The sequence below is a fragment of the Oncorhynchus clarkii genome, chromosome 18, assembly GCF_045791955.1.
Source record: "Oncorhynchus clarkii lewisi isolate Uvic-CL-2024 chromosome 18, UVic_Ocla_1.0, whole genome shotgun sequence".
Lineage (NCBI taxonomy): Eukaryota > Metazoa > Chordata > Actinopteri > Salmoniformes > Salmonidae > Oncorhynchus > Oncorhynchus clarkii.
The window spans coordinates 17,208,539-17,223,538 of record NC_092164.1 but is presented as its reverse complement, the minus strand read 5'-3'; the positions used below and the strand labels follow the sequence as shown (position 1 = coordinate 17,223,538).

At 51.4% G+C, this 15,000-nt stretch overlaps 1 protein-coding gene across 3 annotated transcripts in view; it reads right to left on the bottom strand.

Annotated features, from left to right (window-relative positions):
* LOC139373104 (fibronectin type III domain-containing protein 3B-like) overlaps positions 1–15,000 on the bottom strand; it is a 143,084-nt gene that overhangs the window by 41,207 nt on the left and 86,877 nt on the right. For all 3 annotated transcript variants that reach the window (XM_071113215.1, XM_071113214.1, XM_071113216.1), the window contains exons 18-22: positions 6,134–6,252; positions 5,919–6,024; positions 3,990–4,168; positions 3,150–3,263; positions 22–171 (exon numbers count right to left, since the gene is read on the bottom strand). In XM_071113215.1, coding sequence (XP_070969316.1) covers positions 22–171; positions 3,150–3,263; positions 3,990–4,168; positions 5,919–6,024; positions 6,134–6,252 — 668 coding nt within the window. The remainder of the gene's footprint in view (positions 1–21; positions 172–3,149; positions 3,264–3,989; positions 4,169–5,918; positions 6,025–6,133; positions 6,253–15,000) is intronic.

Sequence of the window (15,000 nt, the reverse complement as noted above, 5' to 3'; positions counted from 1 at the left end):
ACAGCAGTAGTGTGTGTGTACCTGCAGTCTACAGCAGTAGTGTGTTGCGGGGGTCAGGTCTGATACTTCACACTGGGTCTCTGGTCCACAGTAGATCAGCTCCATAGGCTCCTCCTCCCTGGACCAGTCCAGGCGATACTCTGAGATGTCAGAGCCTGATCCTTCAGGACTCTACAACACAAACAACCACAACACAGAACGTTTTAGAACACAGGAGAAACACACACAACCACAACACAGAACGTCTTAGAACACATGACCAGATTAGAACACAGGAGAAACACACAGAACAGGAAGGTACCAAACATCCAATCAGACACGAGACTCATATAAACTCTCCGGGAACAATTTTTTCTCTCTCTCTACCCCTCTCTACTCTCTACTTTCTCTCTCTCTCTACCCCTCTCTACTCTCTACCCCTCTCTCTACTTTCTCTCTCTCTCTACTTTCTCTCTCTCTACCCCTCTCTCTACTCTCTCTACCTTCTCTCTCTCTCTACTTTCTCTCTCTCTCTACCTCTACCCCTCTCTCTACTCTCTCTACCTTCTCTCTCTCTCTACCCCTCTCTCTCTACTTTCTCTCTCTCTACCTCTCTCTATACTCTCTCTACCTCTCTCTCTCACCCCTCTCTACTCTTTCTCTCTCTCTACTTTCTCTCTCTCTCTCTACCCCCTCTCTACTCTCTACCCCTCTCTCTACTTTCTCTCTCTCTCTACCCCTCTCTACTCTCTACCCTCTCTCTACTTTCTCTCTCTCTCTCTACCCCTCTCTCTACTTTCTCTCTCTCTCTCTACCCCTCTCTACCCCTCTCTCTACTTTCTCTCTCTCTCTACCCCTCTCTCTACTTTCTCTCTCTCTCTACCCCTCTCTCTACTTTCTCTCTCTCTACCCCTCTCTACTCTCTACCCCTCTCTCTACTTTCTCTCTCTCTCTACCTTCTCTCTCTCTCTACCCCTCTCTCTACCTTCTCTCTCTCTCTACCCCTCTCTCTACTTTCTCTCTCTCTACCTCTACCCCTCTCTCTACTCTCTCTACCTTCTCTCTCTCTCTTACCCCTCTCTACTCTTTCTCTCTCTCTACCCCTCTACTTTCTCTCTCTCTCTCTACCCCCTCTCTACTCTCTCTCTCTCTCTCTCTCGTTATTTGGGGGTAATGTTTGTCCTCTCTCTCTACCGTCTGTCTACCCCTCTCTATTCTCTATCTATCCCTCTATCTACTCTCTCTTTTTACCTCTCTCTTTCTCTAACCCTCTCCACTCTCTCTCTACCCCTTTCTCCACCCCTCTCCTCTCTCTCTCTCTACTCTCTCTTGTTATTTGGAGGTAATGTTTGTCCTCTCTCTCTACCGTCTGTCTACCCCTCTCTACTCTCTATCTACTCTCTCTCTTTTTACCTCTCTCTTTCTCTACTCTACCCCTCTCTACTCTCTACCCCTCTACTCTCTCTCTACCCCTCTCCACTCTCTCTCCCTCTACACCTCTCTCTCTCTACCTCTACCCCTCTCTCTCTCTACCTCTACCCCTCTCTCTCTCTACCTCTACCCCTCTCTCTCTCTACCTCTACCCCTCTCTCTCTCTACCTCTACCCCTCTCTCTCTCTACCTCTACCCCTCTCTCTCTACCTCTACCCCTCTCTCTCTACCTCTACCCCGCTCCTCTCTCTCTCTCCTCTCTCTACTCTCTCTCTCTCCTCGCTCTCACTCTCTACCCCTCTCTCTACTCTCTCTCCTCTCTCTCACTCGCTCTCACTTGCTCTCTCTCTACTCTCTCCTCGCTCTCTCTCTCCACGCTCTCTCTCTCTCTACCCCCTCTCTACTCTCTCTCTCTCTCGTTATTTGGAGGTAATGTTTGTCCTCTCTCTCTACCGTCTGTCTACCCCTCTCTACTCTCTATCTATCCCTCTATCTACTCTCTCTCTCTTTTTACCTCTCTCTTTCTCTACCCCTCTCCACTCTCTCTCTACCCCTCTCCTCGCTCTCTCTCTCTACTCTCTCTCTACTCTCTTGTTATTTGGAGGTAATGTTTGTCCTCTCTCTCTACCGTCTGTCTACCCCTCTACTCTCTATCTATCCCTCTATCTACTCTCTTCTCTTTTACCTCTCTCTTTCTCTAACCCTCTCCACTCTCTCTCTACCCCTTTCTCCACCCCTCTCCTCTCTCTCTCTCTACTCTCTCTTGTTATTTGGAGGTAATGTTTGTCCTCTCTCTCTACCGTCTGTCTACCCCTCTCTCTCTCTACCTCTACCCCTCTCTCTCTCTACCTCTACCCCTCTCTCTCTACCTCTACCCCTCTCTCTCTACCTCTACCCCGCTCCTCTCTCTCTCTCCTCTCTCTACTCTCTCTCTCTCCTCGCTCTCACTCTCTACCCCTCTCTCTACTCTCTCTCCTCTCTCTCACTCGCTCTCACTTGCTCTCTCTCTACTCTCTCCTCGCTCTCTCTCTCCACGCTCTCTCTCTCTCTACCCCCTCTCTACTCTCTCTCTCTCTCGTTATTTGGAGGTAATGTTTGTCCTCTCTCTCTACCGTCTGTCTACCCCTCTCTACTCTCTATCTATCCCTCTATCTACTCTCTCTCTCTTTTTACCTCTCTCTTTCTCTACCCCTCTCCACTCTCTCTCTACCCCTCTCCTCGCTCTCTCTCTCTACTCTCTCTCTACTCTCTTGTTATTTGGAGGTAATGTTTGTCCTCTCTCTCTACCGTCTGTCTACCCCTCTACTCTCTATCTATCCCTCTATCTACTCTCTTCTCTTTTACCTCTCTCTTTCTCTAACCCTCTCCACTCTCTCTCTACCCCTTTCTCCACCCCTCTCCTCTCTCTCTCTCTACTCTCTCTTGTTATTTGGAGGTAATGTTTGTCCTCTCTCTCTACCGTCTGTCTACCCCTCTCTACTCTCTATCTACTCTCTCTCTTTTTACCTCTCTCTTTCTCTACTCTCTACCCCTCTCTACTCTCTCTCTCTACCCCTCTCTACTCTCTCTCTCTCTACCCCCCTCTCTCTCTCTACCCCCCTCTCTCTCTCTACCCCCCTCTCTCTCTCTACCCCCCTCTCTCTCTCTACCCCTCTCTCTCTCTACCCCTCTCTCTCTCATATTGTCTCTGTTCTAGATGGAAGTGTAGACAGAGTGTAAAGAAGATAGACAGGCAGTACCTCCCAGCTGACTGTTAGACAGGTGGTGTTGTTCAGAGTGATGAGTGGCGCCACACACTGGCCTGGAGGACCCGCTGCTGTCGTCACCTCCACTGCCTCAGAGTACTCTCCGAACTGCAGGAAGTAAACAGGAAACACACTGGTCACGTGACAGGAAACATACCGGTCACATGACATGAAACACGTAGGTCACATGACATGAAACACGTAGGTCACATGACATGAAACACGTAGATCACATGACATGAAACACGTAGGTCACATGGCAGGAAACACACAAGCAACATTATAGGAAAAATAATTTTTTTTCTAGTAGCAGGCTCACAAATGGTAAAGTCTGTTTGATCAACCGTTGAATTAGATTTAGGCTCAGCTCAGATCGGGCGCATATGAAACTTTAATCAATCAAACATGACTTTTCGAGCATGACTATTCCTGCATTCAAATCATTTCTATGATTGCTAAATGGGGCAGAGTGCCTTGACATGGCTGTAGAATAGATAGAGGCTGCAGCAGATGGTTGATCAGAGCAGTGAACTGAAGACTGTCTGATTGGACTAAATACCAGATGCTGGGAGAATTGGTCTCCAGTCGACTTTCTGTTTGTTCCTCTGTATGTCCTTGTTTTTGATGAGCACTTATCAGTTTGCTACTTTGATCAGACCGTGTGTGTGTGTGTGTATGTGTGTTTGAGTACCTCTTGAACTAAGTCTGAATAGCACTCAGGGATGGACTGATCACATCAATTAGACTAGAGAGTGTTTGTCTGCCTGCCCCTGGTCATCGTTCATTAGGGTGTGTGTGTGTGTGTGTGTGTGTGTGTGTGTGTGTGTGCCTCACCCCAGCCTCGTTGGCAGCCCTCAGTCTGAAGTTGTAGGTTGCCCCTGGCAGCAGGTTACCCACACTGCACTGCAGCTCTGTCCCATTGTATATCTCACTGGACTCAGCGTTGTCCTCTGATGTTGTCATCTCCAGACTGAACACACACTCCTCACACACACCTTCTGACGTCAGGGCATCTGGAAGAGGAGGGGGAGGGTCAGAGGGGAAAGAGAGAAAGAGTGGGGAGGAAAGGAGAAAGGGAAAGAGAAGGGGAGAGAGAGAGTTAGAGAGAGAAATAGAGAGGGGTAGTGAGAGAGAGGTAGAGAGAGAGAGAGAGAGAGAGAGAGGTAGAGAGAGAGAGTTAGAGAGAGAAATAGAGAGGGGTAGTGAGAGAGAGGTAGAGAGAGAGAGAGAGAGAGAGGTAGAGAGAGAGAGAGAGAGGTAGTTAGAGAGAGAGGTAGAGAGAGAGAGAGGTAGAGAGAGAGAGAGAGGTAGTTAGAGAGAGAGGTAGAGAGAGAGAGAGGTAGAGAGAGAGAGAGAGAGAGAGAGAGAGAGGTAGTTAGAGAGGTAGAGAGAGAGAGGTAGTTAGAGAGAGAGGTAGAGAGAGAGAGAGGTAGAGAGAGAGAGAGGTAGAGAGAGAGAGGTAGTTAGAGAGGTAGAGAGAGAGAGGTAGAGAGAGAGGAGAGAGAGAGGTAGAGAGAGAGGAGAGAGAGAGGTAGAGAGAGAGGAGAGAGAGAGAGAGAGGTAGTTAGAGAGAGAGAGAGAGAGAGAGAGACAGAGAGAGAGGTAGTTAGAGAGAGAGGTAGAGAGAGAGAGAGACAGAGCGAGAGAGAGAGAGAGAGAGAGAGGTAGAGAAAGATGTATAGAGAGAGAGAGAGAGAAAAAGAGCGGGGTAGTGAGAGGTGTAGGGAGAGGGGTAGGGAGAGAGAAAGAAAGAAAGGGGGGTAGTGAGAGGGGTAGGGAGAGGGGTAGGGAGAGAGAGAGAAAAAGAGAAGGGTAGGGAGAGGGGTAGGGAGAGAGAGAGAAAAAGAGAGGGGTAGTGAGAGGGGTAGGGAGAGGGGTAGGGAGAGGGGTAGGGAGAGAGAAAGAAAGAGAGAGGGGTAGTGAGAGAGGTAGTGAGAGGGGGAGAAAAAGAGAGGGGTAGTGAGAGGGGTATGGAGAGGGGTAGGGAGAGGGAGAGAAAAAGAGAGGGGTAGTGAGAGAGAGAGAAAAAGAGAGGGGTAGTGAGAGAGAGAGAGAGCGAGAGAGAGAGAGAGAGAGAGAGAGAGAAGACAAACATTTGAATCTAGTATAACAAGCTGCAGCACCTAGTCAAACACAGCAGAACAGAGGGAGGGTTTGAATTAACTGTCTTTTCATCCACTCATTAGTGTTCTCTATGTGTTTCAGACAGCTTTATGGTGTGACGCAGAGAAAGCGAATAAAAGGGAGAAAAGAGGGAGATTGAAAAAGAGAGAGAGAACACAGTCTACTCAATTGTCCTTCAGTCTGTTTTTTAATGGGGAGTGTTAGTCTCCAGCACGCACACGCGCACAGACATAAACACACACACATCTTAATGAGGAACATTTGCCACATTATATTGAGGCCTGCCCGATTCTAGCTACTTTAATCACATAGAATGCAGCTGAATTAGACTACATTAGGCTACATTAAGGTTTAGATAGGCTGCATTAGAGTCGCAATAAAGCTGAATTAAAGTGAATTAGGTTTCTTAGAGCTGGTGCACAGTGTGTGTGTGTGTGTGTGTGTGTGTGTGTGTGTGTGTGTGTGTGTGTGTGGGTGTGTGTGTGTGTTGTAACATGGTCGTAATCAGGGTGTATTAGGTTGGGCGCAATGAAGAGCAGAGAACAACCAAAGGTTGATTTGACCTTCCAGACAGTAAAAGACACTGTGTGTGTGTGTGTGTGTGTGTGTGTGTGTGTGTGTGTGTGTGTGTGTGTTTACCCCATTCTAACTGTACTTCCTTGTGTTTGGCTTTACCCACGAGCCTGGGCGGTTGGCAGGGTCCGGGGACGACGCTCAACGTCCGAACCGGAACGCTGAAGGAACACTGGCAGAACACAGAGGATCATGGGAAGGTCAATTGATTAATTGTGTGATTAAATGGATTATTGACCATGGGGTGTGTGCGAGTGTGTGTGTGTGTGTGTGTGTTTCACCTGGCTGTGTCCACCGGTGCTGATGCTACACACTCGCAGGCGGTAAACTGTGCCGGGCGTCAGTTCTTCACACACACACTCTGTAACGGGACCGCTGTACGCCACCTCCCACTGGCCCGCTGCACAAGACAAACAGCAGATGAGGGTTTGTGTGTATGTGAATGTGTGTGTGTAGAGGTATATATGCAGTTCAACAAGACACCACATCTATTCATGTCTGGCATTAATCAGACAACACAGGGAGAGAACTGTGTTTCAACCTATATCAGTTCAGTGACACTTCTACACCAGAAGAGAGAGAGAGGGGTGAAGTGGGGTGAGGAAGGGGAAGGGCATAGATGGGATAGAGGGGAAGAGAAAGAGAAGGAGTGGGTAGGTGGGTAGAGAGAAGGCGTGAGTGGGTGGGTAGAGAGAAGGAGTGGGTGGGTGGGTAGAGAGAAGGCGTGGGTGGGTGGGTAGGAGTGGGTGGGTGGGTAGGAGTGGGTGGGTGGGTAGGAGTGGGTGGGTGGGTAGAGAGAAGGAGTGGGTGGGTGGGTAGAGAGAAGGAGTGGGTGGGTAGAGAGAAGGTGTGGGTAGGTGGGTAGAGAGAAGGAGTGGGTGGGTAGAGAGAAGGTGTGGGTGGGTGGGTAGAGAGAAGGAGTGGGTGGGTAGAGAGAAGGTGTGGGTGGGTGGGTAGAGAGAAGGCGTGGGTGGGTGGGTAGAGAGAAGGTGTGAGTGGGTGGGTAGAGCGAAGGCGTGGGTGGGTGGGTAGAGAGAAGGAGTGGGTGGGTGGGTAGAGAGAAGGTGTGGGTGGGTGGGTAGAGAGAAGGAGTGGGTGGGTAGAGAGAAGGCGTGGGTGGGTAGAGAGAAGGAGTGGGTGGGTAGAGAGAAGGTGTGGGTGGGTGGGTAGAGAGAAGGCGTGGGTGGGTGGGTAGAGAGAAGGCGTGGGTGGGTGAGTAGAGAGAAGGAGTGGGTGGGTGGGTAGAGAGAAGGTGTGGGTAGGTGGGTGGGTAGAGAGAAGGAGTGGGTGGGTGGGTAGAGAGAAGGAGTGGGTGGGTGGGTAGAGAGAAGGAGTGGGTGGGTGGGTAGAGAGAAGGAGTGGGTGGGTGGGTAGAGAGAAGGAGTGGGTGGGTGGGTAGAGAGAAGGAGTGGGTGGGTAGAGAGAAGGAGTGGGTGGGTGGGTAGAGAGAAGGAGTGGGTGGGTGGGTAGAGAGGCGTGGGTGGTTAGAGAGAAGGAGTGGGTGGGTGCGTAGAGAGAAGGAGTGGGTGGGTACGTAGAGAGAAGGAGTGGGTGGGTAGAGAGAAGGAGTGGGTGGGTAGAGAGAAGGAGTGGGTGGGTGGGTAGAGAGAAGGAGTGGGTGGGTGGGTAGAGAGAAGGCGTGGGTGGGTAGAGAGAAGGCGTGGGTGGTTAGAGAGAAGGTGTGGGTAGGTGGGTAGAGAGAAGGAGTGGGTGGGTAGAGAGAAGGTGTGGGTGGGTGGGTAGAGAGAAGGAGTGGGTGGGTAGAGAGAGGGTGTGGGTGGGTGGGTAGAGAGAAGGTGTGGGTAGGTGGGTAGAGAGAAGGAGTGGGTGGGTAGAGAGAAGGTGTGGGTGGGTGGGTAGAGAGAAGGCGTGGGTGGGTGGGTAGAGAGAAGGCGTGGGTGGGTGGGTAGAGAGAAGGTGTGAGTGGGTGGGTAGAGAGAAGGCGTGGGTGGGTGGGTAGAGAAGGAGTGGGTGGGTGGGTAGAGAGAAGGTGTGGGTGGGTGGGTAGAGAGAAGGAGTGGGTGGGTGGGTAGAGAGAAGGAGTGGGTGGGTGGGTAGAGAGAAGGAGTGAGTGGGTGGGTAGAGATAAGGAGTGGGTGGGTGGGTAGAGAAAAGGAGTGGGTGGGTAGAGAGAAGGAGTGGGTGGGTGGGTAGAGAGAAGGAGTGAGTGGGTGGGTAGAGAGAAGGCGTGGGTGGGTAGAGAGAAGGCGTGGGTGGTTAGAGAGAAGGCGTGGGTGGGTAGAGAGAAGGCATGGGTGGGTAGAGAGAAAGCGTGGGTGGGTGGGTAGAGAGAAGGCGTGGGTGGTTAGAGAAGGCGTGGGTGGGTAGAGAAGGCGTGGGTGGGTGGGTAGAGAGAAGGCGTGGGTGGGTAGAGAGAAGGCGTGGGTGGTTAGAGAGAAGGCATGGGTGGTTAGAGAGAAGGCATGGGTGGGTAGAGAGAAGGCGTGGGTGGTTAGAGAGAAGGCGTGGGTGGTTAGAGAGAAGGCGTGAGTGGGTAGAGAGAAGGCGTGGGTGGGTGGGTAGAGAGAAGGCGTGGGTGGGTGGGTAGAGAGAAGGCGTGGGTGGGTGGGTAGAGAGAAGGCGTGGGTGGGTGGGTAGAGAGAAGGCGTGGGTGAGTGGGTAGAGAGAAGGCGTGGGTGGGTAGAGAGAAGGAGTGGGTGGGTGTGTAGAGAGAAGGAGTGGGTGGGTGTGTAGAGAGAAGGAGTGGGTGGGTGGGTAGAGAGAAGGAGTGGGTGGGTGGGTAGAGAGAAGGCGTGGGTGGGTAGAGAGAAGGAGTGGGTGGGTGGGTAGAGAGAAGGCGTGGGTGGGTGGGTGTGTAGAGAGAAGGCGTGGGTGGGTGGGTAGAGAGAAGGTGTGGGTGGGTAGAGAGAAGGAGTGGGTGGGTGGGTAGAGAGATGGAGTGGGTGGGTAGAGAGAAGGCGTGGGTGGGTGGGTAGAGAGAAGGCGTGGGTGGGTGGGTAGAGAGAAGGCGTGGGTGGTTAGAGAGAAGGCGTGGGTGGTTAGAGAAGGCATGGGTGGTTAGAGAAGGCGTGGGTGGGTGGGTAGAGAGAATGCGTGGGTGAGTAGAGAGAAGGCGTGGGTGGTTAGAGAGAAGGCGTGGGTGGGTAGAGAGAAGGCGTGGGTGGGTGGGTAGAGAGAAGGCGTGGGTGGGTGGGTAGAGAGAAGGCGTGGGTGGGTGGGTAGAGAGAAGGCGTGGGTGGGTGGGTAGAGAGAAGGCGTGGGTGGGTGTGTAGAGAGAAGGCGTGGGTGGGTAGAGAGAAGGATTGGGTGGGTGGGTAGAGAGAAGGCGTGGGTGGGTGGGTAGAGAGAAGGCGTGGGTGGGTGGGTAGAGAGAAGGCGTGGGTGGGTGGGTAGAGAGAAGGCGTGGGTGGGTGGGTAGAGAGAAGGCGTGGGTGGGTGGGTAGAGAGAAGGAGTGGGTGGGTGGGTAGAGAGAAGGCGTGGGTGGGTGGGTAGAGAGAAGGAGTGGGTGGGTAGAGAGAAGGCGTGGGTGGGTAGAGAGAAGGAGGGAGAGGGGGAGAAAACGTGGAAGAAAGTAGGAGCTTTCAGAATTTGTTGGGTTGATAAACTACAACCAAACTGAATATGACCAGGCTAATCAATGTGTTCTGAAGAGATTACTGGTGTTTATATAGCAGTACATTGATGGTGTTTATATAGCAGTACATTACTGGTGTTTATATAGCAGTACATTGATGGTGTTTATATAGCAGTAAATTACTGGTGTTTATATAGCAGTACATTACTGGTGTTTATATAGCAGTACATTACTGGTGTTTATATAGCAGTACATTACTGGTGTAACTGGTGTTTATATAGCAGTAAATTACTGGTGTTACTGGTGTTTATATAGCAGTACATTACTGGTGTTTATATAGCAGTACATTGATGGTGTTTATATAGCAGTACATTACTGGTGTTTATATAGCAGTACATTACTGGTGTTTATATAGCAGTACATTGCTGGTGTTTATATACAGTGGGGCAAAAAAGTATTTAGTCAGCCACCAATTGTGCAAGTTCTCCCACTTAAAAAGATGAGAGAGGCCTCTAATTTTCATCATAGGTATACTTCAACTATGACAGACAAAATGAAAGAAGAAAAATCCAGAAAATCACATTGTAGGATTTTAAATGAATTTATTTGCAAAATATGGTGGAAAATGTCATGTATTGTCATATTATGTCTTGTTCCTGTTCTTTCTCTTCACTTCGTCTCCCTCTGCTGGTCGTATTAGGTTACCTTCTCTTCCTCTCCTTCTCCCAGCTGTTCCTCATCTTCTCTAAACTACCTCGTTCACCCTTTTCCCACCTGTTCCTTTTTTCCCTCTGATTAGGTCTCTATTTCTCTCTCTGTTCCTGCTGCTGTCTTTGTCAGATTCTCGTTTGAGTTTCTCATGCCAGAACCAAACTATCGTCTCGTTTGCTTCACCCTTGTCCCGTCCTGTCGGAATCTGCCTGTTCATCTGATGCTACGTGTGATCAGGTACCTCTGTCCTCTACGACCCGCGCCTACCCAGAGAGACCAGCAGTCTGTCGCCGCTAACCCAGCTATTCTCCTCTGCTGCTAGAAGGGGGACTCTTCTGTAAATATCAGAAGGACTTTATGATTCATTTATCGCCCTCTCTGCGGGTTGTCTATTTTGCCATTATATACATCTGAAGAGGATCTATGTCTTCCCTGTGTTTTGACATTAAAGGACTCTGTTTTTGTTAAACCGCTTTTGGGTCCTCACTCACGTGCATAACAGAAGAATCTGACCAAGAATGGACCCAGCGAGTTCGGATCCTCTCCACTCAGCCGTCGAGATCCAGGGAGCGATGCTAGTCAGACACGAGCAGGAATTGTCTGCTGCTCGACATGCCGTTGAGACCCTGGCCGCCCAAGTCTCCGACCTCACAGAACAGATTCACCATCTCCGCCTCGATCCACCGGCCACTTCCAGGGCTTTAGAATCTCCGGAGCCCAGAATCAATAACCCGCCGTGTTACTCTGGGGAGCCCACTGAATGCCGCTCGTTCCTCACCCAGTGTGATATTGTGTTTTCTCTCCAGCCCAACACTTACTCCAGGAGCACAGCTCGTATCGCCTACGTCATATCTCTCCTTACTGGACGGGCTCGTGAGTGGGGCACGGCAATCTGGGAGGCGAGGGCTGAGTGTACTAACCAGTATCAGGACTTTAAGGAGGAGATGATACGGGTTTTTGATCGTTCTGTTTTTGGGGAGGAAGCTTCCAGGGTTCTGTCTTCCCTATGTCAAGGTAATCGATCCATAACAGATTACTCTATTGAGTTTCGCACTCTTGCTGCCTCCAGTGACTGGAACGAGCCGGCTTTGCTCGCTCGTTTTCTGGAGGGTCTCCGCGCGGAGGTAAAGGATGAGATTCTCTCCCGGGAGGTTCCTTCCAGCATGGATTCCTTGATTGAACTCGCTATTCGCATAGAGCGACGGGTTGATCTTCGTCACCGAGCTCGTGGAAAGGAGCTTGCGTTCTCCGTTGCCCCCCTCTCCACATCACTACCATCTTCCTCCGCCGGCTCGGGTGCTGAGCCTATGCAGCTGGGGGGTATCCGCATCTCGACTAAGGAGAGGGAACGGAGAATCACCAACCGCCTCTGTCTCTATTGCAGTTCCGCTGGTCATTTTGTCACTTCATGTCCAGTAAAAGCCAGAGCTCATCAGTAAGCGGAGGGCTACTGGTGAGCGCTACTACTCTGGTCTCTCCTTCAAGATCCTGCACTACCTTGTCGGTCCATCTACGCTGGACCGGTTCGTCAGCTTCCTGCAGTGCCTTGATAGACTCTGGGGCGGAGGGCTGTTTTATGGACGAGACCTGGGCTCGGGAACATGACATTCCTCTCAGACAGTTAAGGGAGCCCACGGCCTTGTTCGCTTTGGATGGTAGTTCTCTCCCCAGGATTCAGCGTGAGACGCTACCTTTAACCCTCACTGTCTCTGGTAATCATAGCGAAACCCTTTCTTTTTTAATTTTTCGTTCACCTTTTACACCTGTTGTTTTGGGCCATCCCTGGCTAGTTTGTCATAATCCTTCTATTAATTGGTCTAGTAATTCTATCCTCTCCTGGAACGTCTCTTGTCATGTGAAATGTTTAATGTCTGCTATCCCTCCTGTTTCCTCTGTCTCTTCTTCACAGGAGGAGCCTGGTGATTTGACGGGGGTGCCGGAGGAATATCACGATCTGCGCACGGTGTTCAGTCGGTCCAGGGCCACCTCTCTTCCTCCGCACCGGTCGTATGATTGTAGTATTGATCTCCTTCCGGGAACCACTCCCCCCCCCCCGGGGTAGACTATACTCTCTGTCGGCTCCCGAACGTAAGGCTCTCGAAGATTATTTGTCTGTAGCTCTTGACGCCGGTACCATAGTCCCCTCCTCCTCTCCCGCCGGAGCGGGGTTTTTTTTTGTTAAGAAGGACGGGTCCCTGCGCCCCTGCATAGATTATCGAGGGCTGAATGACATAACAGTGAAGAATCGTTATCCGCTCCCTCTTATGTCTTCAGCCTTCGAGATCCTGCAGGGAGCCAGGTTTTTCACTAAGTTGGACCTTCGTAACGCTTACCATCTCGTGCGCATCAGGGAGGGGGACGAGTGGAAAACGGCGTTTAACACTCCGTTAGGGCACTTTGAATACCGGGTTCTTCTTTTCGGCTTCGCTAACGCTCCGGCTGTCTTTCAGGCATTAGTCAATGACGTCCTGAGAGACATGCTGAACATCTTTGTTTTCGTTTACCTTGACGATATCCTGATTTTTTTCACCGTCACTCCAGATTCATGTTCAGCACGTTCGACGTGTCCTCCAGCGCCTTTTAGAGAATTGTCTTTTTGTGAAGGCTGAGAAGTGCACTTTTCATGCCTCCTCCGTCACATTTCTCGGTTCTGTTATTTCCGCTGAAGGCATTAAGATGGATCCCGCTAAGGTCCAAGCTGTCATTGATTGGCCCGTTCCTAAGTCACGCGTCGAGCTGCAGCGCTTTCTCGGCTTCGCGAATTTCTATCGTCGTTTCATCCGTAATTTCGGTCAGGTGGCAGCTCCTCTCACAGCCCTTACTTCTGTCAAGACGTGCTTTAAGTGGTCCGTTTCCGCCCAGGGAGCTTTTGATCTCCTCAAGAATCGTTTTACATCCGCTCCTATCGTTTTACACCTGACGTCTCTAGACAGTTCGTTGTCGAGGTTGACGCGTCAGAGGTGGGCGTGGGAGCCATTCTTTCTCAGCGCTCCCTCTCTGACGACAAGGTCCACCCTTGCGCGTATTTTTCTCATCGCCTGTCGCCGTCGGAACGTAACTATGATGTGGGAAACCGCGAACTGCTCGCCATCCGCTTAGCCCTAGGCGAATGGCGACAGTGGTTGGAGGGGGCGACCGTTCCTTTTGTCGTTTGGACTGACCATAGGAACCTTGAGTACATCCGTTCTGCCAAACGACTTAATGCGCGTCAGGCTCGTTGGGCGCTGTTTTTCGCTCGTTTCGAGTTCGTAATTTCTTATCGTCCGGGCTCTAAGAACACCAAGCCTGATGCTTTATCTCGTTTCTTCAGTTCTTCAGTAGCCTCCACTGACCCCGAGGGGATTCTCCCTGAGGGGCGTGTTGTCGGGTTGACTGTCTGGGGAATTGAGAGGCAGGTAAAGCAAGCACTCACTCACACTCCGTCGCCGCGCGCTTGTCCTAGGAACCTTCTTTTCGTTCCCATTCCTACTCGTCTGGCCGTTCTTCAGTGGGCTCACTCTGCCAAGTTAGCCGGCCACCCCGGCGTTCGAGGTACGCTTGCTTCCATTCGCCAGCGTTTTTGGTGGCCCACTCGGGAGCATGACACGCGTCGTTTCGTGGCTGCTTGTTCGGTCTGCGCGCAGACTAAGTCCGGTAACTCCCCTCCTGCCGGCCGTCTCAGACCGCTTCCCATTCCCTCTCGACCGTGGTCTCACATCGCCTTAGATTTTATCACCGGACTGCCTTCGTCAGCGGGGAAGACTGTTATTCTTACGGTTGTCGATAGGTTCTCTAAGGCGGCTCATTTTATTCCCCTCGCTAAGCTCCCTTCTGCTAAAGAGACGGCACAAATCATCATCGAGAATGTTTTCAGAATTCATGGCCTTCCGTCAGACGTCGTTTCGGACAGGGGTCCGCAATTCACGTCTCAATTTTGGAGGGAGTTTTGCCGTTTGATTGGGGCTTCCGTCAGTCTCTCTTCCGGCTTTCACCCCCAGTCTAACGGTCAAGCAGAACGGGCCAATCAGACTATTGGTCGCATCTTACGCAGTCTTTCTTTTCGTAACCCTGCGTCTTGGTCAGAACAGCTCCCCTGGGCAGAATACGCCCACAACTCGCTTCCTTCGTCTGCGACCGGGCTATCTCCTTTTCAGAGTAGCCTCGGGTACCAGCCTCCGCTGTTCTCGTCTCAGTTCGCCGAGTCCAGCATCCCCTCCGCTCAGGCTTTTGTCCAACGTTGCGAGCGCACCTGGAAGAGGGTCAGGTCTGCACTTTGCCGTTATAGGGCGCAGACTGTGAGAGCCGCTAATAAGCGTAGAACTAAGAGTCCTAGATATTGTCGCGGTCAGAGAGTTTGGCTCTCCACTCAGAACCTTCCCCTTAAGACAGCTTCTCGCAAGTTGACCCCGCGGTTCATTGGTCCATTCCGTATTTCTCAGATCATTAATCATGTCGCAGTGCGACTTCTTCTTCCGCGATATCTTCGTCGTGTCCACCCGGTCTTCCATGTCTCCTGTGTTAAGCCCGTTCTTCGCGCCCCCGCTCGTCTCCCCCCCCCCAATCCTTGTCGAGGGCGCACCTATCTACAGGGTCCGTAAGATTTTGGACATGCGTCCTCGGGGCCGTGGTCATCAGTACCTAGTGGATTGGGAGGGGTACGGTCCTGAGGAAAGGAGTTGGGTTCCCTCACGGGACGTGCTGGACCGTTCGCTGATCGATGATTTCCTCCGTTGCCGCCAGGTTTCCTCCTCGAGTGCGCCAGGAGGCGCTCGGTGAGTGGGGGGGTACTGTCATGTATTGTCATATTATGTCTTGTTCCTGTTCTTTCTCTTCTCTTCGTCTCCCTCTGCTGGTCGTATTAGGTTACCTTCTCTTCCTCTCCTTCTCCCAGCTGTTCCTCATCTTCTCTAAACTACCTCGTT